A 23,466-nucleotide genomic window follows, 5' to 3' on the forward strand; every position below is an offset into this window, starting at 1 on the left:
CTGACGTTCTGAAATTATCCGTAAACATTCGCGCCCCTAATAATGTCCGTACCCGTACCCGCACGCTCAAATTGGCGACGATGCGCTTGAGGGATAGTCTCAGCAAATCACCGCTCACGGGTTGTTCCCTGCTATACAGTAAGGGGGCATCGACATGCTCCAAAGGCTATCTTGTTATTGACTGACTGTACCTAAATCACACACAAACGAAGACTACCGAGGGCCGAACACAAAGCTGAGGTATTGCTTAGGTATGGGATGTACAGTTTTGACAAAACTGCCACGGGGTAATTATTCCATTGCTGGGCCAAATTTGCATCCAAAGAACCGTTGACAACGGATCTTCACGCTTCAGATCTTCTCAGCGCAGTAGTCGATGCTTAATTTTACACAAAGTCAAGGAAATCAATCTATACGGAGTACCTTATGTGTGTACACTTTATTCGACGTCGCGATTCCAGTTTGTCCGGTGAGCAACATCTCCCGAAAGTATCCGTACATCGAGCAGTAGATAGTCATTTGCTCAACAATGTCGTAGACCCGTGAGGAGGCTGGACCAAAGAATGAGCTATAAAAGTAAGTATACCTCGTGCCTCGACCTGTCTCAGTACATTTACGAGCATTGGGTTCCAGAACTCATCGCTGGGCAGCTCACCCTCTGCGCAGACCAAGGACGTCGCGGCTCAGTCGTCGCGGCCAGTCCAGATTGCGAAGCGAGATTTTGTCAAAGGTTGGAGGAGGGAGAAAGGGAAACAACCAAAAACCCATGGAATTATCAACTCGGAATGTCACTAAAACCCGACGTGATCGTGACAACCCGGTCCTTCAGAACAAATATCTGACGACTATAGTGCCGTTGTCGTTGACTCTTGACATATTCTGAATGAATATCCAGGGCCTGGCCGCATTTGAGATTCCGTCTATAAACCCAACATCCGGAAATACAAAGGGAGAAAGAGGCAGGCCCTTGCGTGTTGCAATTCCTTTTAACGCCAGTAAAACATTTGAGTACAGAGCACCAAGAAGCAGCGTCGCCGCAGCATGCCCGGAATGCGCATGAGCATGGCCACGTCCACCACATGCTCGAAATATTCTTGCTAAAATAAAAAACAATGAGCCTTCTTTGTGGCTCCTTTCCCGCCTTTCCCCTGAAATCAAGAAGGAGGAAGCTTCGGTTTCGTTCTCGATGGCTTTGTCGCTTGTTACGCTTCGCTTTATCGCTCGATTTCTCGGTATTTCTCCTCGAGCGTCTCTTATCCTTTAGAGACGATCATGAAGTACCCTGGCACCCTGGTACCGCATGTACCGCTGTAGCTTAGAAGCAGCAGACGTCCAAGCAGCAGCAACAGGCCAGGGCACCGCAAATACCGGCCAAAGCACCGGTGGCAGCACCGCCGGCGGCGCCGTCGGTACCACGGTTATCGTGAAAACCGCTTTGGGGCGGAGGATATTGACCGGGCGGAGGGTACATCTGGCCCGGGGGCGGGCTGCCGTACATGTTGGGGCCGGGAGGAGGGTACGGCCCGCCCTGCTGCGGGGGAGGTGAGCCGTAGTAAGGTTGGCCACCTGGAGGGGGAGCGCCCATCATCTCAGGACCGGGTTGGTAGCCGCCGTAGGCTTGTTGGGGAGGCTGAGGCTGGGGCGGGCCGTGGTATGCGGGAGGTTCTTCGTACTTGCTGCCCATTTTTGCTTTTTGCGACTGGAGAGCGGGGATGACTGGTAGTTGGAGTCGAGATTTGGCGAGGACCAGGCAGGACAAGAGATAGGAGTACAGATTTGATTACTCGTGAAAATTATTGCCTGATGGCAGTGAGGAATGAACGGTGATGCCTGATAAATGCCACAAGAGAGGCAAAAAAAGAAGTTTTAAGGTGGTTAAGGAAAGAGGAAAACGATAGGGAAAGGAGAACCTTAAGTTGGGGGAGAGGGGTGGAGGAGTAGGTAGGAAAGGTGAAACGTACGTGTACTTCGTAGTACTTGGGGGGGACAGGTCACCAACTCCCTTGACAGGTCGGAGGCGGAGCCGTGGCTAAGTCTCCGAGGAAAGAAGGGGCTAGCCTAAACAAGCTAGTGCAACCCCAATGAATGCCGCCAGCCGACGCGAGGGAGTGGAAGAAGTGGATCGTTGGCTCGTCGTCCGCTGTTATTGGCGATAGGCGCGACCTCGGTTTGCTTCGCCTTTCTTGCCCGTTGGGCGTACATATGGGAGATTAGGGGTGTCGCTGAATGAGAGGTACTTCGAGAAAGGCCGAAGTAAGGGGACCACAAAGTAATCGAAGCGCTTTTATCTTTGATAAGCATTTGGCAGTGATGGCTGATATTAAGATCACTTCGTTTCTTCTGTTCGGTTGACTTCACCTACCTAGCAGCCTAGCAAGCTCGGAAATGGCGAAGAGAGCTGACGCGGCCGATCTTCCCCACGTGAACTCATCTGACCCACTAAGGTAGCCAATGAAACGGTCTTGCACTGGTCGCTTACTGGACTCTGCCACGCACTTGAGTTACGTGTACTCGGGGTTAGTTGGTGTTAATAATAAGGCCGTGTTCCGGTCAGAGGCGGCGACCGGCCGAACGGTCTAGAGTGATTATCTTGCTTTTCAGCGGCGCAGGATAAGATGGCGAAAGCCGACGCATGGATCCGGATAAATGTTATTCTAATAAGACGACTATCGCACTGATGATCCGTCACGATGAGAACGGGTCGTGGTGTCGGTCATGCTGATAGAACACGTAGAGTACCCCCCTATCTTACCTACCTTACCTGGAGATGAAGGATCCGTCACTCCTTCATTCCGACTTTCCACCATTCCCCATTTACCAAGCAATACACCATAACGGTCTCTAGTCCGTAGAAGTCTTATGGCCAAAGGATTTGCAGACTAAACACTGGGAAACGGCTTTACCGTGCTGCAGGTACGAAGTATATGGTACTTGGTGGCCCCATCCCGTCACGACTCCACACCACGATCACGACCGCACCCGGAATTTATTCTTTCACTACTACTTCGTAATTACAGAATATCCATATCCCGACATTCTTGGAGCAGTCCCCAAACATTTGATGATCGTTGAGGTTTTATAAACCACTGTGCATGAGTCTCATGGCCGAACAACGATTGATCAAAACCACAGTTCTCATAGACCAGCCATCCCGCTCCCTACCATGGAAAAGACGTTGCACTTTAAGGACTCGGACGCGTCCGAGCTCGAGCCGTTTCTGCCCACGGAGACGCTCCTACAGGCTAGCGCAGCCCAAGGCCGCCCCTTCGTGACACTCACCTTTGCCACCTCGCTCGATTCGTCGCTGTCCCTGGCGCCGGGGACACGCACGCGGCTATCGGGCCCGGAATCCAAGGCCATGACACACCACCTCCGCAGCCGCCACGACGCCATCTGCATCGGCGTGGGGACCGCCGTCGCCGACGACCCGGGGCTCAACTGTCGAATCGAGGGCGTCGGACTGGACCGGCAGCCGCGACCCGTGGTCATCGACCCGCGCGGCCGGTGGGATCTCACGGCGCGCAGTAAAGTCCTGGAGGTCGCGCGGGCGGGGTTAGGGCTTGCGCCGTTTATGGTCACGGCACACGGGGGCGACGTAAACCCCGAGTTGAGGACGTTGCTCGAGGAGCATGGCGGCAAAGTCATCGAGGTGGATACGAGCCCTGGTGGTGGTGGTGATGGTGGTGATGGTGGTGGCCCGGGAGACGACGGTTCGCATCCTGGGAACCACATCCGGTGGGGAGATATCCTCGCGGCTCTTCTTCGGGAGGGACTACGGAGCGTCATGATCGAAGGAGGAGGGCGTGTCATCAACTCTTTACTAGCACCCGCATGCCATGACCTTGTCGATTCGGTCATCGTGACTATTGCCCCGACCTGGCTCGGCCAGGGCAGCGTCAACGTGTCGCCGGATAGGGTGCACGACGAGAGGGGAGATCCCGTGCCTCCAGCAAGACTGTCGTCAGTGTCATGGCATCCCTTTGGCGAAGACGCGGTCCTTTGTGGGAGACTGGGCCATAACCCAGGTAATCCTTGATACCTTAGGAGGCTCTTCCCCGAGCAAATCACGATTTGCCAAAAGTGGCTTCGAAGTACCTTGGCACCCAACTTTGAACTGAAGGTTACTTGAAAGTGACCTAGAGAGGTACGGGAAAACGATACTCGGCATCTTACCTCAGTAATGACCCCATACCTAGGTACCTTAGGTACCTACACTACAAGCCTCTCGGTGAGCTCCGGTCCACCTCGGCCGATGATGCCCCTCATCTTCCAGCGCCATCGTCCAACCTCGTTGCTCTGTCGTTACCCCTCCAACCTCCAAACCCCCCACCACGAGCATTGAACTGACCATCCTCAACCCACAACTTCATCCACTCCTCGATACGTATTAGTCCGACGTTTCCATCTCATAAATTCTTCACTGAGAATTTGATTTTTTTTATGTTCTTACGATTTTCACGTTCCATACAATACATCCATCTCTATTCATCCTCCCCATTGACTTATTACTCCATACATCTATCCCTCCCTCTCACTTATCGCCCTCGCGCCTAACACAACCATGACTTCCTCATCGTCCACTTCTCTCCCCCGTATCACCGTCCTCGGTTCCCTCAACATCGACCTCACCTCCTACGTCCCCCACCATCCCCTTCCAGGTGAAACCCTAACCTCCAACGGCCTGGTCGTCTCTCCCGGTGGCAAGGGCGCCAACCAAGCCGTCGCCTGCGCCAAGCTCTCCCGCGGCCGCGACCATGATAAGGACCCTTCCTCCATCACCGCCGTCGTCGCCATGGTCGGCGCCGTAGCCCAAGACAGCCACGGCTCCCTCCTCCTCAAGAACCTCGCCGCCCACGGCATCGACGCCTCCCAGGTCCTCCAGGTCTCCTCCGAGACGACCACCACCGGCACCGCCATCATCATCGTCGACGAACCCACCGGCCAGAACCGCATCATCTTCACCCCGGGCGCCAATTCCGACCCGGCCCTCTCCCACTACACATCCCTTCCCGAGACCTCCTCCGCCGACGCCCGCCCCGACCTCCTCGTCATGCAGCTCGAGATCCCCCTCGCCACCGTCCTCGCCGCCCTCGAATCCGCCAAACGCGCCGCCGTCCCCGTCCTCCTCAACCCGGCCCCCGCCCAACCGCTCCCAGACCACGCCTACGCCGGTCTCGCCCACCTCGTCGTCAACGAGACCGAGGCCTCCATTCTCTCCGGCTGCGCCGAGTCCGACCTCGACGACCTCGACGGCCTCCGCCGCGTCGCCAAGTGGTTCCTCGACAAGGGCGTCGTCAACTTCGTCGCCACCCTGGGCGGACGGGGCGTCTACTTCCGCTCCGCGGACGGCAAGGATGCCCTCGTCCCGGCCGAGAAGGCCAAGGTCGTCGATACCACCGCCGCTGGGGACACTTTCGTCGGCTCTTACGCCGTCTCCGCCGTAACGGCTGCTCATGAAGCCAAGCCTTTCGACATCGAGGCCGCTATCCGAAGAGCGAACCGTGTCGCCGCAAAGACCGTCGAAAGGAAGGGTGCCCAGGACTCGATCCCTTGGGGGGACGAGGTGAATTAGCAGCGTACCGTAGAACATAACATTGGTACATACCACTGATGATAAATCGTCAAAGGCGAGTCCTTGAGACAAAGCCCTGTCTTAACTCACTCCACCCGCCACGAATGGGTTTCCAGGTCCCCGAGGATTGTCCGAGATGCATTGGCATTGGGCGTTGGTCTGTTTGCTTATTATTGAATGGTGCTGTTGGACGTCGAAGCCGCCGCGGTTTCTACAATGTTTCTAATATTGAAACAAGCCTGTGCAAGATTCCATCTATACCCCTATTTTTACTCATGCCGCCTAACACCCCCCCCCGTCACACATCAATACTTTGCATCCTGCTCCTAACCATACAAAATTATAACATTCACCACCAGCTTGGCCACCCCCAGCGACCAGGCTCCTTGTCATCAGCTCTTCCCATGCTTCTACGGCGGACTGACCCGCATCGCATGGCCCCGTTACGGCCCTGCAGCTGCTCTTCCCCTGAAGTCCAACCGCTCGACCCAGCCAACGTCGTCGTCTCGTAAGCACTCGGTGTCCCCAACCCCTTTTCCGTTGTCCATGGGCTTGCGTCACTCGACCTCATGCTGCGCGCTGTTGGCGAATGCTCGACCGCGTTCTCATCCTGTTTGGCACTTGATACCTTCGAGATTGACAAGCGCTGCATCCACTGCAGCAGCGACCTTACTCGGTTGCCGGAAGGCCCCCGTACCTCTCTTGACGAAGTCGTTGCCGCCCTCTCAAGCTGTGTCGATGTTTTTGCTTTTCCCAGACTCGCCCCGCGATGTGGCACCTGAGCTACCTATGACGGTACCCTCAGCGGTATGCCCACTCTGTCGAGGAAGGCGTAGTCGTCGTCCTCCTCTATGTGTATCCGTGTGGGTGCGGGGCCCACAGTCTCAGGTCGCATCCGTTCTCCGCCCCTTTCTTGAAACTTGCAACAACAAGGCAAGCCAACTGGCCTGCGGAGCGTCGCTGCTGGACGATACGACTCCATCTGACGGGCGGCTTCAGCGGCGCGGTTAGGAGTCCAGTGGGCCGCAACGGTATCAAGGAGCGGGTTTGACATTGGCCTTGGCGGGGGGCGGGGACTCCATGGGGATCGACGGTTGTAGCGCTTCAGTGAAGCGGTTGCTGTGGTCTCAAGCCGGGTCTGCAGGTTGGTGAATCCGGCATTGGCACTTCCACTTACGCCGTCTTTACGCCACGGAAACGAGGAAGGGAAAGCCCCGGCAGGGAAGGCAGAGTGGGTGTAAGTTAGGCGGACGTGCAGGTAATCGACGAGAGAGCTTCCTAGGTGATATTCAAGGTCGTCCATGAGTTGGTCTGATTTCTGCTGGATGTGCAGAGAGTCCGGGGTATCAGCCCCCGGAACGGCACTGGGGTTGGAGATGCGGATATGAGCAAGAAGAAGGGTCCCCGCGCCAGCATAAAGGATGCTGCTACAGATATATTGTTAACAACCAAATCGATAGGCAAGACCTCGATCTGGATTTAGGAGTGTTGAACTAACGTCGGAGGTGGATCGTTCTGTATGACATGAACGATGGCATTTTCCCCAGTGGGCCGCAATTCAACACGAAGATCGGAAAGGCAACCATAACGACGACCGTCGTAATGGAAGGTGTCTGAATTGACTGAAACTGTGTCAGTGACACACAAGTCACGTTTACTTAAAAGAGTGCTTTTTTCTCGGGTGAGGATACAGACCATAGTCAAATCCCCCGTTGTTTCTACCAGTATGAGGCACGCCAAGCGCACCACTCTGCGCCTCACACACCTGCCCGGTGATTTCCACGGCGACCCAGATGGAGTCAATAGTCTCGTCCAATGCTGGGACCTCGGGTGTTATAGTGATGTGCGGAATGAGGACCAATGCATCTGGAGCGACGGGGCGCGGAAAACTGTGCGGGAAAGGCGGAGGGGACGTCGACATTTCTTCCCAGTCGTGATATGAGGGCTGAGCAGACACCAGTCGCCCATCTTGTGAATGGCAGTCGTACGCTTCAAGATAAGCTCTGTCACTGGCATCCGAGGCCCTGAATACGGGGCAAGGTGTGGTATATTGGCATGTTCCGCCGCCATGACGGGCGGGTAAGTGAATAATCTTTCGGGCGTGAGGCATCGAAGCAAAAGTTCTCTCGGGTTCTTCTCGTGGGATACAGGAGGAAAATGTTTGCTGTCGTTTCTTCTTCACCGTTAAAGACCAGTTCCCTCCCAGCGGCTCGGAAGCGCTACCAAGGCTGTCGTCCGTCTCGGCGCTCAAAGTCCTCATGGGGTAGCCCTCGTTGCTTTCGTCCCCTTCGTCATTCTTGGATGAACTCGGCCTAAACAGCCTCTTGGTAATGCGTAAAGGTGCCGGCTCCGATAGGTCGCTAAATGATTGTCTAACTGGCCTTGCTGTCATGGTTGTATACTGTGGTTGTCGTGGTGCAGCGCAGGGCGATTGGAGAATGAGAACCACTAACAACAGGCTGCTTATAAGTGTGACATGACGATTTTATTACAGAATGGCTGAACGGAAGATAGCCCTAATGCTTGCGGTTATGCCGTGATAAAAAGAAATACGGTATCTACCTATCAGTTTCCCAACGCCAGGGGGTATATAGGTACTAGGTAAGGTAAGTTGGGTGAAAGGGGAAAAGCGAGTCCAGTAAAGGAAGCAGAAAGTCATGCGCTTGTTCCCAATGTCCGTAGCAGATTCTCCTTGACAGCAGCAACATCATCCTCTTCCATGGCGAGAAAATGAATCTGTGTTTACATTTAGCATGCAGATTCGTCCCGTGGCTGTCGTAGACGGGAGGAGTAACGAGGAAAGGAGTGGGGGAGTATAACGTAGGGAGATGGCTTTCTGCCCCATGTTTGACACATACCAGATCATCCCCAGCTCCTGCACTTGAAGAACCGTACAACACTGGCTCGGAGAGTGAAGTAGCGATCCCCTTTTTCACCCGATCCTCCCACACGCCTTCCCAATTCCATTCCCCAGGTTGCCTAGAAGCAATGGTGGGCGTCATTGGCTCCGACGGAAGCGAGGCAGTTCCTCGTCCCTCGCCATTGCCCCCGCTCTCACCCTCTCCCTCTCCCTCTCCCTTGCCGTCGCCCGCTGGCTCTCCTTCCTTCGAGTCACCGTCTTCCCCCTCGTCATTTTTGCTCTGTTCGCCGGCTGGCGAAGTCGTAGCAGTCGCCACCGAACCCGGATCCGGTCTCTTCATCCGCTGCCGAGTGCGCCACGCATGCCACGCCCCGGGATTCCCAGCCGCCTCCAGTGGCACCGAGTCAAGCACAGCCTCGTCGTCGAACGTGCTGCGGATGTAGCGGAGGACCTCGTAGATCGTCGGGGTGTCTTCGCCGCTCGTCGTTGCAGCATTGGCTCTGCTGGAGTCTGGTGTCGCCATGGAGCTCCCATTTCCATCGTCTGCCTGCACCGGCGTGCCTGGCGGTTGTTGCTGCTGCTGTTGCTGCTGTTGCTGCTGTTGCTGCTGTTGCTGCTGTTGCTGCTGTTGCTGCTGTTGCTGCTGTTGCTGTTGCTGCGAGTATTGGCCCCCAGTGGCGTGTCGGCCTTCAGCTTGGGTCCGACCGCGACGCCCGAACCACCCGGGAAAGCCATGACGCAGGGAGAAACCACCGGGAGGAAGCCGCTCGTCGTCGGTTGCGCTAACGGTGCCGTTTCCATGGACATCGGTGGTGTACATATAAGTGGTGGGAGGGGCGAGCAGGGGATGAAACATGTCGGTTGAGAAAGTGATTAGGGGCGGTAGTGTAGGGTAGGTGTCCGCGAAGGAGATCTGAAATCGCAAGACGGCGTTCTCATAAGGTCCTGATTTTGGGATCAGTGGACTTCCTTTAATATAAATTCAAGAGAATGGCCTGGAAGTTGTCACCCATCTCAACATTCGACCTTACCTCGCCGAATGAACATTACACCTGACCATAGTGACGGGTCGCCTTGTGTGGGACTGACGAACACTCCCTCAGGACATGCATGCTTGAGACTATTGCTATATTTTCCTATTAGCCATGTTCGAAGCAGAATAACGAGATGATTGTCTCAAGGGACTATAGTGCACACAATTCGAGGAGGGTATGCTGTCGTCTTAGCGACGGCATGCCCGTCAACTTGAGACTAGCCATGATCGAACATTTAGAGACAAAAATCTCGTATTATGGCTGACTTGAAGAGTAATAAATATCCGCTCTTCTTGGATGCCTCTCAAGTGCGAGACACCGGTTCACAACAATCTCCATATGAAGTACCATCTTGGCATCACGGTCATTCCTGAAGCGGTGTGCGAAAGCGGTGTATTTCTGCCGGTCTTGATCTTATCTTATCGATGCTCCATGCACAGTGTGAGGGAAAATGGAGCGGGGATTACCTTCAGGTACCTAAGGTGCTTTAAATTAAGGTACGGCACGGAGTAATTATTCGCAATTATTCCGCACTTCGTAATATCACTTCACTTTTTGATGATCAAATTCCGGAATCCTGCGCAGGACTATAAGTCCGAGATATTAAGTCTACATCACACATGGGAATGTAGTGCAGAGACATAAAAGCTTGAGATAACGGACTTCGTTTCGTCTATGCATGGCAGCGGGCGGCGGGCAGACGAGTCAAAAGCAAAGTGATTGAAACGGAACGCTGCCCTGGTTCGTCAGGCTGAGCTAGATACGAATAGCTTGGGCAAGTTGAGGTTACACAACACATTTAAACCCCTGTCTGCATGAATGACCGGCCCAAAGGCCAGAGTCAGAGCTACGGTCCCGCCGGCGCAGTCACACGACCCCAGAACCCGGTCAGACAAGGTGAGGAAAGCACGGATACTCCGCAGCCATACGCCTAAAAGACAGTGGCAGCCCCCATGTTCCATGATCCAGAGCGAAATGTCGCCATTCCCAGGTCTAGAACAAGGCCAGCTCATCATATCCCTTGTCCTGCGCTGCGACGTATATGGATTCAAGAGTGGTGATTTCAACGATAGGACGGTGTGACCAATGTCGCCGAATCATTCGTAAATTTAACTGCGTTGAAGGTACAGTCTCTCGGTCTTTCATATCCAAGCCACACGAGCGAACCGAGCATCCTAGGGTACTCCTAGCTATTGCTGAGTGGGGGTGAAGGATATAGGGGCAATAAAAAAAAGAAAAGAGAAGAGAGAGAAGGCCCGGGGGCAGGGGACGGAGAAGGAGGGCGGACGTAAGGATGTACTCGTTGCAAGACGCTCGCTCAGCCCTTGGCTCCTAGTCGGCCCTCAATCTTCTCCTTCTCCTTCTGCTTGAGTTCCTCCATCTCCTCCTTGCTCGCGTCGAACCGCGCGCTAAGCTGATTGAAAGGGTTGTCCGGGCTCTTCTCAAATTCTTTCCGAATCCTCTCCTTGCGTTGGACGAGCCGCAATCCCTGTCCGCTACCGTCGTCCTCCATCTCCTTCAGCCGGCGCTGCTCGAAAGCGGCGAAAGCGGCCTTGAAGCGGCGCTCGGGGTGCTTGTCGATCTTCGTATCGCTCGGTCCCGTCAGCGACAGGGCGTCGAGGGCGTTGTCTATGCCCGAGGCGTTGAGTGCAGATAGCGGCCTGTCTCCGCGGCCACCGTCATCGTCGAGCTGTGACAGGTCTAGCCCGCGCGTCTTCTTAGTGGCCGTCTTGGAATTCTTGGGTGCCGATCGCCCGGGGTTGCTAGCTTCCTCCTCTTTCAACAGGGCCTCGCGCTCCGCCTTCTTCCGTGCTGCTTCGGCCTTTTTGGCAGCCTCTGCTTCCCTATTCGGCCGAGTTGCATCAGCACAATATCCATGTGTTACCAGGGGATGCCTGGACAAAGTTTCCTAGCAGACCGGGACTCGGGTCTGGGCTAGGCTGGGGGCTCGGGGAATTCCCTCGATGCCGACCGGTGAGCTGGGGTCCTTGCCGGGGTGGCCACGATGGGAACAATTGCGCAGGATTCCGCCCATCGGTCCATTGTTTATGCCCGCTCACTTTTGGCCCACCCCCCAGTTTCTCTAGTTTCTCCTCACGCTTTGTTCGATGCTTTTTGTGGTTTGGTGGTTCGGGTTCGGTGGTTCACCTACTTCTTAGCGTTGCTCTTCGCCCCCTTTGACCATTGGCTGTCCTCGACGACATCCTTCTTTGCTTCAGCTTCTGTAGCCTTGGCAGCTGCCGCTTCTTGTTTGCGAGCTTGACCAGCAGCCTTCTTGCTGTTCTCTCCACCTTTTTTGCCGCCCATCGCGGGTATTGTAAATCGGTCGTTGGCGCAATAGGCGTCCGGTGGCGGAGTTTCGAAACCGCGGGAATCGAGTTCGACGGGTAGGGTGAGAAATGAGAGATTTGACAAATCTGAATCGGATTCTTACTGAGACGAAACCGGTGAGCGGCTAAGTTTGCCGGCGTGGCTGTGGCTAGACCGTCGCGCACATATACCGTACACATGCACACACACGCAATGTCGACGAGGAAAGGAAAGAGGGAAAGACGCACATGGGCGTTGAAGCGAACAAGGAGTCATACGTCGTCGATGCGCAATTTGACAAATCATGGATGAGGAATGGAGCTTTAAAGAGGGGGAGGGGCAAAATGGTGCACAGTGTGTGTTACTGTAATCCCCGCCTTCCTGTCTGCGAAGTAAGGCCACTCTCCGTACAGTTAGTTGATGCTGTCAGATAAAGCGTAGTCAAAATCGTCACAAAATAGGTCAAAATTAATTGAAGCAATTATGTATAATTATGACTGTGTTAGACCGTTAGGGAAACGCTACCACCGTATTTTATATAGTGCAGATTCTACAAGCGTCCACCCGGATTATACTCTTAGTAATTCGGCCCGTTACGTAACCGATAAGACTATGGTCTTACTTACGGGCTCGATCATACTGTGATGTAGCCTTGCTTGTTGCCCTACCTACGGTACCTAGGTGGTCGGTACCTTGCCCAAGGCATCATTGGGACCTTAGTTCGAGACGAAAGTTCCCAACGTATACCAGCCTTCCCCCTATTCCTGCGCGCCGTGCCAATACCACTGCATGCGCACTTGGGCATATAAAGGCCTTGCGTCCTCTATCTCAAATCAAACGACGCTCATGATACAAGAAAGCAGCGATGTCTATCGTATATTGTGATTTAGTGACAACCTATTAGTATATGTATGGAGTTCTATTCCCGGTGTTATTAGACGTTATTAGCGCCCGGCTGAGGAAGTCAGGTTCGGATGGTAACTACGTAAGCTTGTGGACCCATCTGGCAAGGCAAAGAAGAGACAGGTTAGTGACGAGGGGGAACAAGCAATGTAAAACAATTTTATGCATAAACATCGCGCAGTCTTTCCGTTCATCGCTACCTTGTCATTGCCCTTGAAAGGAAAACAGCGACATTGAGAAATTGTACCAAGGACATCTCTGCGATGTACCCAGGCTGACCGGTGGTGGGCTGAGCCACTCAGAGAACATTTTCGGTCAGGAAGGCTGCAGAACCTCCCTTTCCGGGTCATTGTCAACGCCCATTGATCTGTTGGTTTTCCATTCCCCATTATTCTTGGCACTTGCCTGATCAACCGCCCTTCCTGCAACATGGCTTGCAGCTGCCAGGTTGATCAAAAGCCCGAGCCAGGAGGGTCTCCCAGGCATTTTGGATGTTGGCCGCTCTTTGCTCTTCACTGGCAATGTCTCGGGCGGACATCTCGGGGACCATTCGCCGGTCTCAAAGAACACGTGGAACTCCTTCTCAATTCGAACGTTGTTGCCGACGGCTAAGCAAGTTAGTTAGCCGTCTGCAGCCTGTTGAATAAGGCGCGCTGCCGTTTTCTCAACCCCAGCGCAATTTCGGTATGCATGGCTGGATGAGGGCATGTTGTTTGTCGACGGCGGCTTTTCCCTCGCCCGTGCTCCCTTACTTCCCTTCCTGTGCACGTCGAATCTGAAGACGCCGGATACATCTCACGGACTATCCTAGGCCGGGCCATCAAAACCGGTCACCGCACCGTGCATACCCACCCTTCCCTGCTTTGTTTCGAGCATCCCGGAGATGATCAATTTTTTCAAACACCATGCCGAGCCTTTGGTCGTCTGCCACGTAGCCGGCGAGAAGAATCGCTTGAGCAGGTCATGTGGTCACCAAATTGGTCACGGTCCCCAATTTCCATTTTCTCTCGCTCTCCCTCGGGTGTTTGTCGTGTGCTGTTTCTGTATGCTCTTGTAGGTCCTGAAACCAGCATTTTTCGGTAACCACTAAATACAGTTGACGCAAAGGCGCTCATGGCAAATATGTTCTTCTGCAGGGCGTGCCTAACGTAGTCCTCGTGAAGGGCTACCAGACACACAGAGTTCACCTACCCTGAATTAAATGGCGCACTTTTGCTTTTGCACGTACGGATACATACAGAGGCTTAGGAATGGGACGCAAGGGTGTCAGGCTTTCCTGACCCCCTGAAAGCATGGCGCGAGAAAACGAGTTCTCTATGTAGTGTAGAAACCACCGGCCGTCTTCTCCTCGCAGCAGCCGAGCTCTTGCGAGAATTGGAATTACAGTCAAACGTCCTGTACGACTAATTCGTCTCAGTTGCAATATTCAAGTGGTTGGTCGAGAGTATGTCGCAGAAATGGCATCGAACACCCGGGAAAGCTCGACACGCATTCTTTGAAGACATCCTGCGAATGGGAGTTGTCGTTATCTCCGTCCTGGGCAAGGTGGGTTCGTTGGGGACCAAGTCACGGGGGCAAGCTATGGGGCTGTCTTGCAAACAAATGCAGAACATACACAATCGACAAGACTGCACCTGAGCACTTGATTGCGGGCGTCTATGGCTTGGTACTTACTGTAGGGACGGATGCAACGTGGGGTGCAACGAGCCCAGGTGATCTGCCTCGAGACGTCGATTACACCTGCTCCGCTTTGGCTAGAGTCGTTTATCAGTAACGATGTAAAGCCCAGCAAGCCTCAACACCATGACGAATGAAGGATTTATGACATGCCGAGCCCCTATAAGCCTCACGATGCCGAAAGAAGCCGTCGAAGCCAAGGGTTGGGTGCTGACGTGGGAATTGAATTGGAGATGTGCAACGCCCCCGGTCAACAGAAGGAGGGTTGACCGGTAATCTGAGATCAGGGGCAGTTTGCTAATCAGTGAGAAACAATATGGGTTGTCGGAGAGGGGACAGACACGGGTATTGTTCCGCGTATGTAGGCGGCGGCTGGCAACCTTGCAGTCGTCGTGACGATTCGCACCTCGCTGATCGGCGGAAATTGTCCTTAAGAAGGCAGCAGCAGCTTGGCGACGCCAACGCGGTGAGCCAAGGCCAAGTACCACGATGGCTCCCCAACGTCTAGGCAAGCAACCCAACAAATGGAGGTTAGGATGCGCATTTGAAGCGACAGGTTAGTCACATCTCATGCATAGCAGAACGTTGAAGGCCTCGCGATCATGGTCGCGACCATCGATCACACGTCCCGGCGCTGCTTGGGGGATCACGAGCACTCGCAATGCAGTACTAAGCGACGGGAAGATGACGCCTGCGTGTCTTGTAGCATAATCTCCGAGTCCTGGATCCTCGAGAACGATGTTGGCTGCATCTCCATGCAACTGCCTGTCTACCTGTATCCCTACCTCCTAGGATGCCTGGGGCAGTATAAGTTTCGCCCTTGTACTTCAAAGAGGTACACAATGGAAAAGTGGAACGGAGACCCATGGGCGTAAGGGAACAAGATGAGGATGCTGGGTCAGGCACAACGCCTTGGAGCGACATATGTTTCTGTTTCTGGATTATAAGGAAGCTATGATCTAGCATAGGCGGGATGTGCCTGCTCGGTGTGTGTTGTCGTATGAATTAGGTATGATCCTTACCTACCTTTACCTTAGATAGCTGTCAGAAGGAGTAGGCGGCGTACCGGGGAGGTACTTTAGTTCCCCGAGTCGGTTTTTTAGGGTACATGTCACGTGTGTCACACAACCCCTTTTGTAGTACTATCTAAGGTAGATAGACATTCCCTTGGAGTAATACTTTGGGAACTCTCTAATAAGGAACAAGAGAATCATGAGTTCGCGTGCCGATATTCTTGTTCTGACAATAGCTTACAAGTGAAAAATATAATAATGCGATATAATTAGTAATTATATGTATGATGGAATTCGTTACCTGGTGAGGAGATGAACCAGCAATCGCTATTTATGCTTACCTGAGGAGATGAGTTAATAAAGCGAAGACACCCATTGGCCAATTGTATTGCTTTTCACGACGAAGGTTATGACCATGAATTCTGCATCTTCCTGCGAACTAAATTTCGCTATTCAGCCTACTATGTCTGACAGCATTCTAGAATAACCTGTATTTCGGAGTGTATAGGGGTTTCCTTTTCTTCTCATTTATGTTTCCTTTTTTTTTTCCAGGGGGGGGCGGGGGAGAAGGGAAAATTACATCAAATAAAAGAAGAAACCATTTGACGTCACATGAGCCTTAGCCCCGCCCCCTTTCATCACGATTAAGGCTCACGGTTCAGCTGTCGGTCAGAACTTGCTTACATCGTAAACCAATAGTTCTGCAGAGACCCCCGTCTTGTGCTAATCCCGCTTACCCGTCACACGAGAAGATCGCCGTAACCCTTGGGATAATTTTTTTTGGGGCCTCCCCCATTTTCATACCCCTGGGGCAATTTTGTCCACTTTGGTCAGGGCATTCGGTGCCAGACTCCCTCCCCGTGACGAGAGCGAGCTGCGAATCATGGGTCTATCCACCAACCCTCCATCCCACTCGACTAGGCACTTGACAAGGGTTTCAAATCTTCATTTTACATCGTACAATGTACACACATTGGATGTGCAACAGCATCAGTTCTCGTGTCGCCTGGGCTTCATAGCGCCACCTACGACGCTAGTTTGATGGCAGCTCCCACCCCCCCTCAACCCCCCCCCCCCTCGTTTTTTTTTGTGTGGTGTTATTTTGTTGAGTCCATGTGGTTCAAACGTCAATGTTTAGCGAATTATTCCTATGAACGAGCGGTGTTCCATTCTTTCCCAGGGACAACACGCAAAACTATGGAAATTGGGGAATATTTAGCGCATGCAATGGAATCTCTAGAAGTATGGGCGCCACATTACTCGAAACATTGGTTCCGTTCCAGAGGCAAATAATAGGGTTAAGAAACCCGATCGCGCCGCGTTGGTCTAGGGCGTGGCGGAATGTAGCTTGCTAGCTCGTCTGAAACGAACATTAAGTGTAGCATTCAGTATGTCGTCGTCCTGGGCTAACCTGTTCCTGACGGGTTACAACACCGGCGCGAGAACCACAGCCCATCGGAAGCGAACCGTTCCTTTTATTTGTCCCTCCCAACCTACCTCACCAGTCCGGCATGGAGACCTGTATTCCCCAGCCATTCGGCTCCTCCCCCTCGGTGGGTCGCCAAGCCTAGCGTTTCCACTCGGTGCGACTAATAGGATACTTTCCATGGTCCCTGACAGTTCCGGTCATCCGGGTCACCAGGACTTTCTCCGATCCCCGGGTTTGGGTATGTACCCCACGAGTACCTTTCCAGTTCCCACCAGCAGTTTCATCAGCACCAATCCTGCCACCAATCCACCGGTATCCGTGCAAGCTACGAAATGTAAGGTAGAGAGTATGTAATAGAGGGGACACGAGTTGTTGTTAGCCAATTCTCCCAAGCCTTTGCAAGAATTTCCAGTGTTTCCCTGCCATTTGTTAGTTAGGATTGGTTCACGAAGTATGTCTGGACTGTTGATACCTTAGCGATGAGGTGAGAGCTATGCCCAACCCCATGTCGGAATACCTAAGAGGTATGGGACTGACTTCGATACGGATTGAGAAACTCGGTTGTGTAATGCTCTTACGGTTGCTAATTGGGCGTTTCTCTTATATAACGCGAAGGGAGGGCGTACGAAATAGGAGGTCTCGAGAGCACACAAACACGCCAAGAAAATCAGGGCTGGGGGTCAGGGTTACCTCAACGTGGGAGCGGAATCCACGAAGCAGTTTCATCGTGGAATTGATGAAATCTGCACGACATACAACCTGCACATTACATACTTCGTACGTAGGTAGGAGATACAGGATGGACCCTTGCCGACCGTCCTCCACACGTATCCGCCATTCTGGAAGGACCATTTCCCTTTGCGTGCGCTGGTCAGTTTTTCGGACGGGACAACTGAGAGCCAAGTGTGGTCTAAGTCCACTTCCGCTTTCGCAGACTACCTTAGTGTATTGCCACAGCAGAGCTGATAGAAAGGTAGTACATAATAGTACTAGCCCTGGCTGAATGCGTACATAAGGGGGCTCAAACCTAATTAGTTAAGGTCGGCACCCGTTCCGGCACTCGCGTGGGTCAGCTATCCCAACGAAATGGTTTACACAGGGCTCCGGTGCGTAATTTACCTAGGTATGGCTGCTCATCACCCATAAATGCTGGTGCTGGGACCACGATGAGCTAAGATTGGAACCCTGATCCTGGCCGCCTCCAATTCCCGACCCAAGGGACCAATTTCCCAATCATGGCTATTCCCTTTTCACTATTGGTTCTATTACGAACTACGAAAAAAGAAAAAGAAAAAGAAGAAAAAAAAAACCTTCGCAACCTTCGCATCCTCTGTCCAGGACTCCAAAGAAAGAGATGGGCTGTAAGTTTGTAATCGCATTGCCTGAGACGCAGTGGGATGGACCTTGTTCTAACTGAAGACACATGCAGGTTCCCTTACAAGTATGGAAACTGCGCTTGCGAGAAGGTAAGACGTTCATCCCGAGTCCATATGAGATGATAACGAATCCTACGGACAGCACAGCTTTGGCTCAAAACAAATTACATAACCCTCGTGGCTCAGGACCTCGATGACGAGGGACAGAGCCCTCCCTCAACAAGGCCTCCGAACAAGTCCTTCGGTCTTCGGCCATGTGGGGGTGTATGTAAGGAATGCAAATGCACTAAGAGAGAGATTCACCCTGGCCAAGCCATGATTTCGCCCTCCCGTGTCCTCGTTGATACGTTCACATGATCTTCGATAATTTTCCTATAATCTGTTTCTTTATCCGACCAGCCAGTCCGCGGGATCTTTTATTAGGGTACTCCACGTATCTCGCACAGCTCCGCCGCCAATAGGTACGGAGCGGAGTACGCACACGCAAGGTTACATTGTGGTCCATCCATCCTCCCTCCCCCCTCCTTGCACCAAGCTGAGAATGGTCACTGAGATCGACGTCAGACGAGTTCGCCCGCACTTGCGCTCCGGCGGGCAGATAGGTATGGTAGTACCCGCAATCCGCAATCTCATCTCTGCCAGGCAACATGCTTCTCGCTTAGGTCCCCACGAATCCGAAATAGCGACAGGCGCTGATTTGCGCTGCATACGTGTGGATACCGTACCTAGCTACCTACATATGTACAACGTATGTACGCTATGATAGTACGTTGTACATACCTGCCCACCCGGATGCGGTTCGACCCGCTTGCTTGGTTCGTACAAGTCAAGACGATGGCGGGGTAAATGAAGGGATTTGGTCTTTATCCAGCGCAAGGCGGCACCGCCCCTGCAACGTTGGCGTGGGCGTGGACTGCCTGCCTGTCAGATCAGCAAGTCACAATATGGGACAGACGACCCGCGGTATGTATTCCATCGCAGAATCCCGACTCGGGGTCAAAGCAAAGAGTTCGGTAGCCCTTTTCGCATACTTAACATCATGAACTCAGACGGTCAGTAAAGCCAACCACAGACGGGAGAAGCCTAACGGCACATGGGGACCGTGGCCTGAGGCGTTCAAAGGCTTTTTACTTGCTTTTCCTAGAACGCGTCAAGAAAACGACTTGCTTCTTTGAAAGCCGTTTCAGGACAGGACAGCACAAGATTTCGGACGCTACCCGACGGGCAGCTGCCGCCGTTGTGTAACCAGTTCCAGAGAGAAACAACCATGAACGAATGGAGAAAAACACCGTGATGAGATGAGACGAGGCGATGCTAGGCAAGCGTATCTTATCTGCACCGCAACGTCTTGACGAACAGCTGGGGCCGGCCGGACAAATCTGGACCCTGGCTTTTCACCGCTTCTCTGTGCTGATTACAAACGCGTGAAGAGAAGGCCAAAGAGAAGGCCAACGTGATCATTTCTATCGTCATCGCTCATCATCGGACAGCACAGGACGGGCGCACATGGCCAGTTGCGAGCGCGGCTCGGGCGCCGTTCCGGTCGTCAGTCAAGGGTTGGGTTGGGTACTGAGCGGAGACTTCTCAATCCCATCGGCGAGAGACACAGCTTTCTAAACGATGTCGGTCATAGCGGGGGGTTTTTCATCGGAAATGGCAAGGATGGTGGGTACAGGTGGGCCTCGAACGACGTTCCAAGGAGCGGTCTGGTATTGATCCACCGAGGTACAACGTATGTATTGTACATATGTACCTTACACTACGACGTACATAAGGTACATACAAGGAAAAGCCTCGTTTCTTTCGTGCTTGGGCCTGTCTGTCAAGCCAAGCTGTTTGTCACATTTCACAGCAACAACCTTACGCATTCCCCTCCGACACCCCCCCCTTCCCCTCCAACGGAAGGCCATGCGATTTCTAGCTCATAGCCTTGTAATGCCAAGGGTACTTTGTAACCATGTATCCGCTACACACCCCAGGACCGCAGCTTTCTTTTCTTTTTCATCCATACCAGAGACATGGCATGCCGGCCTGGGTAGCAACCCTGACGACTACAACGTGCTCTACTACCAACCCCCTCCTATGGAACGCTTGCTCTGTCAACGTGACGCTGTCTCAAACTGCTGGGGACGGGAGGGGATGTAATGAACGTTCCGGCTTTGTGTGGCTACCTACCTATCGGCATGGGGTACGAAGGATGATGAGCGAAGTACGAAGTACAACGTACTCCGTACTCGTCGGCGAGAGATGAAGGCCAGGGTCAGGCCCCACTCCCATGTCACTTAGTAGGTCGGCCATCGAAATACACTACAGTGTAATACTTCGTAGGGCGCCCTGGGGGTGTCCAGGGCTCTGGGACAAGGGCCCATATCACACCCATCGAGTCGGGGTGGGCAGAGTCGACCAGGGGAACCCCTTCGCCGCATCCACCCCGGGAAGGGGGGGGGGGGGGGGGGGGTGAATCGCGTTGGTTTGTTTGCTTGGTCACCGCTGTTCCAACCTACATAAGCAGATCCCCCATGCCCAATGCTCTGAGTCGTTGCAAAAGATGAAGGTGCCTTTAACTTGTCCTGGCACAGCCGATCCGGGGTCTTCCTGGACGTCAATGTCGACTTCGTACAACGTACCTCGTGCGAAGTAATCCCACCCTTTGCCGGTACCTACAGGTATCCTTCAGCTCATTACCTTAGGTACCTTGGCCATCCGTGCTATTTTGTACTTCGTACTTCATAAACCCGGCTAGTCACATCGTCTGAAGAGTCCGGGTCTCACTTTCCTTTTTCCTTTTCATGTCTTCCAGTTTCTTTTATATTGCTGGTGACATCACCGACCCCCCCTGACTGCTAGCCCATCTGTTAGCGTCTTGTGCAGCTTCAATTTCTGGAACAATAAGGGGGCTCAGATATCTATCTGGCTTGTCGTCCCCCACAGAGAGAAAGATCATAACTACCGAACAACCCCCCCCCCCCCCCCCCCCCCCCCCCCCCCCCCGAGATTTATTACGACACCTGCCCTGCCACTTGGAAGCCATATCGTGGACGTCTTTCCGTTCTTCCCTTTGGGTCCTCTCATCGAGATACTTCACATCAACATTGGCAACCTCGACCATGACAAAAAAGGGGTATTCGACCCTCCAATCTGGAGATGCTACCGCGGATGACATGATGGCAAGCAAGACGCTACCTCCGTTTCCTGTACGGCAGATGTTTGTGTTGGGTACGTTGTTTTGTCTTTCCTTCTAACTTTTCCATTTGGTTCTGGAGCATTGTAAGAAAGGACGTATACTGACCATAGCCGACTCTACTACAGCCTTATGCAGGATATGCGAGCCGATTGCATTTATGTCTATCTTCCCTTATATCTACTACATGATCGAGGACTTCCACATCACCGAGGATGAGAGCAAGATCTCCGTGTATGCTGGAATGGTTACATCTGCCTTCACTCTAGCTGAATTCTCTACGGGAGTCATGTGGGGAAAACTGAGTGACAGAATTGGACGGAAGCCGGTTCTCCTGACTGGCCTTGCCGGTACGGCTCTGAGTGTTATGGTGTTCGGCTTTGCGCCTAACCTTACTGTTGCACTCATTGCCCGCGCATTGGGTGGTCTCCTGAATGGGTATGTCTGGCGCCACAGCACGCACGGTCAGGCTGCCTGACCTCCGCTGTCATGAAGCTGACACGCAAGTAGGAATATCGGAGTCCTGCAAACTACTGTTGCCGAGCTTGTAACAGTCAAGGAACACCAGCGTATGTCGATGTCTCAGGGACCCAAAAGTATTTCGACCACTAACGGGATATAGCTCGCGCTTACACCATAATGCCTTTGGTCTGGTGTCTTGGGTAAGTCATGCGGAAGAGAAAGAGAAAGGGGTGGTAAAGAAAGTGCGCTTAAACCGTTCATGGAGCTAACGGACTGCCATGGTAGATCGATTGTCGGACCCATGATAGGTGGTGCCCTCGCTCGGCCGTGTATCAGCTATCCCAACCTCTTTGCACGGGGGACAATCTGGGATAAGTACCCCTACCTGCTTCCTAATCTGTTCAGCGCTGCAACAGTTTGCTGCGGCGTCATCATCGGCCTCTTGTTCTTGGAGGAGACGCATTCGGAGAAGAAGTATCGCAGAGACCGCGGAGTAGAACTCGGGAAACACTTTATGTCTTGGATGCGGCCCAGGAACTGCCAACTTGCATCGAAGAAAGCGGAGAAGCAGGCCCTGCTGGACGACGACGCCGACGACGACGAGCTTCCAGGCTACCGCACAACGGAAAATTCACCACGTCTTAACACGACCTCCGCTCCCGAACCCCGCGAATCCCTGGATCTCAATTTCTCGCGGTATAACGTCGCCGAGGCCGCGGCGGAGCCCAAGCCCACAGTTTTTACCAGGCCAGTCGTCCTGAATATCATTTCTTACGGCATTCTGGCATTGTAGGTGTGGTCCTTTTTGAGATGAGAGGCTCAGTATCGCTAACTGGCAAATCACAGCCACACCATGACGTTCGACCAGCTGTTTCCCGTTTTCCTCAGCACGAAGCCTCCTGCGCACAAGGACTTCCATCTGCCCTTCAAGTTTGTCGACGGGTTCGGCATGGAGACCAAGGAGATTGGTGTCATCCTCTCCGTGCAAGGCGTCTACTCGATGTTTTCCAACTTGTTCCTCTTCCCCTTGGTCACGAGGAGACTGGGGCCGCTGCGACTATTCCGAATTCTGGCGATGTCCTACTTCCTCCTCTACTTCACAACGCCGTACCTGGTTCTTCTTCCAGATAACCTCCGACTGGTGGGCATCTACATGCTAGTCATCTGGAAGTGTACCTTCTCGACCATGGCCTACCCGAGCAACGCCATCCTTCTCACTAACGCGGTGCCGAACCTGACGACCTTGGGGATGATCAACGGGGTGGCCGCCTCGACCGCGAGCCTGTGTCGAGCTTTCGGACCGACCATTTCTGGACTCCTCTACGCCCTGGGCCTGCGAAGCGGCTACTCGGGCCTCGCCTGGTGGACAAGTGGCTTAATCACGATCATCGGCGCATTCCTCAGTCTCCAGATCACGGAAGGCGGCGGCCGGTTTGATGAACCTGCTAACGACATTGAGACGGCTGTCAACGCGAGAGAGCGAGATGGACTCTTGACGACTGACGACCAAAGTACCAGGCGGTCTTAGAGCGACAAAACAACCGACACACTTTGCGTTTGCACGACTTGTGGGCGTTGAGCGCTCACAAGCTCTCCATTAACCTTCTTCCTCCGTTCATCTCTCGGATTCATCACCGATTCACAGATGG

General features: G+C 53.3%; 7 protein-coding genes across 7 annotated transcripts; 3 read left to right on the forward strand and 4 right to left on the reverse strand.

The window, feature by feature from the left end:
- Positions 1–1,115: 1,115 nt before the first annotated feature.
- SODALDRAFT_102527 (hypothetical protein) lies at positions 1,116–1,953 on the reverse strand. Its single transcript, XM_028606466.1, has one exon. The coding sequence runs from the start codon at positions 1,682–1,684 to the stop codon at positions 1,316–1,318; it is 369 nt and encodes a 122-aa protein (XP_028468494.1). The 5' UTR covers positions 1,685–1,953; the 3' UTR covers positions 1,116–1,315.
- Positions 1,954–3,163: 1,210 nt separating this feature from the next.
- SODALDRAFT_321990 (5-amino-6-uracil reductase) lies at positions 3,164–4,036 on the forward strand (the record flags this gene model as incomplete). Its single annotated transcript, XM_028609673.1, has 1 exon — positions 3,164–4,036. The coding sequence occupies one exon, from the start codon at positions 3,164–3,166 to the stop codon at positions 4,034–4,036; it is 873 nt and encodes a 290-aa protein (XP_028468495.1).
- Positions 4,037–4,561: 525 nt separating this feature from the next.
- On the forward strand, positions 4,562–5,572 carry SODALDRAFT_356700 (ribokinase; the record flags this gene model as incomplete). Its single annotated transcript, XM_028613933.1, has 1 exon — positions 4,562–5,572. The coding sequence occupies one exon, from the start codon at positions 4,562–4,564 to the stop codon at positions 5,570–5,572; it is 1,011 nt and encodes a 336-aa protein (XP_028468496.1).
- Positions 5,573–5,860: 288 nt separating this feature from the next.
- On the reverse strand, positions 5,861–7,153 carry SODALDRAFT_330432 (hypothetical protein). Its single transcript, XM_028611195.1, has one exon. It carries the CDS (start codon positions 6,873–6,875, stop codon positions 6,360–6,362), a length of 516 nt encoding a protein of 171 aa, XP_028468497.1. The 5' UTR covers positions 6,876–7,153; the 3' UTR covers positions 5,861–6,359.
- Positions 7,154–8,030: 877 nt separating this feature from the next.
- Positions 8,031–10,044, reverse strand: SODALDRAFT_348878 (hypothetical protein). Its single transcript, XM_028613392.1, has 4 exons — positions 9,630–10,044; positions 9,464–9,558; positions 8,431–9,377; positions 8,031–8,308 (listed from the first exon to the last, which is right to left on the reverse strand). Exons 1-4 carry the CDS (start codon positions 9,689–9,691, stop codon positions 8,228–8,230), a joined length of 1,185 nt encoding a protein of 394 aa, XP_028468498.1. The 5' UTR covers positions 9,692–10,044; the 3' UTR covers positions 8,031–8,227.
- Positions 10,045–10,633: 589 nt separating this feature from the next.
- On the reverse strand, positions 10,634–11,955 carry SODALDRAFT_102575 (DUF1014-domain-containing protein). Its single transcript, XM_028606467.1, has 2 exons — positions 11,619–11,955; positions 10,634–11,310 (listed from the first exon to the last, which is right to left on the reverse strand). Exons 1-2 carry the CDS (start codon positions 11,771–11,773, stop codon positions 10,785–10,787), a joined length of 681 nt encoding a protein of 226 aa, XP_028468499.1. The 5' UTR covers positions 11,774–11,955; the 3' UTR covers positions 10,634–10,784.
- Positions 11,956–21,338: 9,383 nt separating this feature from the next.
- Positions 21,339–23,345, forward strand: SODALDRAFT_273237 (MFS general substrate transporter; the record flags this gene model as incomplete). The annotated part of the gene is made up of 6 exons (XM_028607887.1): positions 21,339–21,390; positions 21,484–21,793; positions 21,866–21,924; positions 21,978–22,017; positions 22,103–22,606; positions 22,664–23,345. The coding sequence occupies 6 exons, from the start codon at positions 21,339–21,341 to the stop codon at positions 23,343–23,345; spliced, it is 1,647 nt and encodes a 548-aa protein (XP_028468500.1).
- Between the last annotated feature and the right edge of the window lie 121 nt (positions 23,346–23,466).

This window comes from Sodiomyces alkalinus (assembly GCF_003711515.1).
Source record: "Sodiomyces alkalinus F11 unplaced genomic scaffold SODALscaffold_2, whole genome shotgun sequence".
Taxonomy (NCBI): Eukaryota; Fungi; Ascomycota; class Sordariomycetes; order Glomerellales; family Plectosphaerellaceae; genus Sodiomyces; species Sodiomyces alkalinus.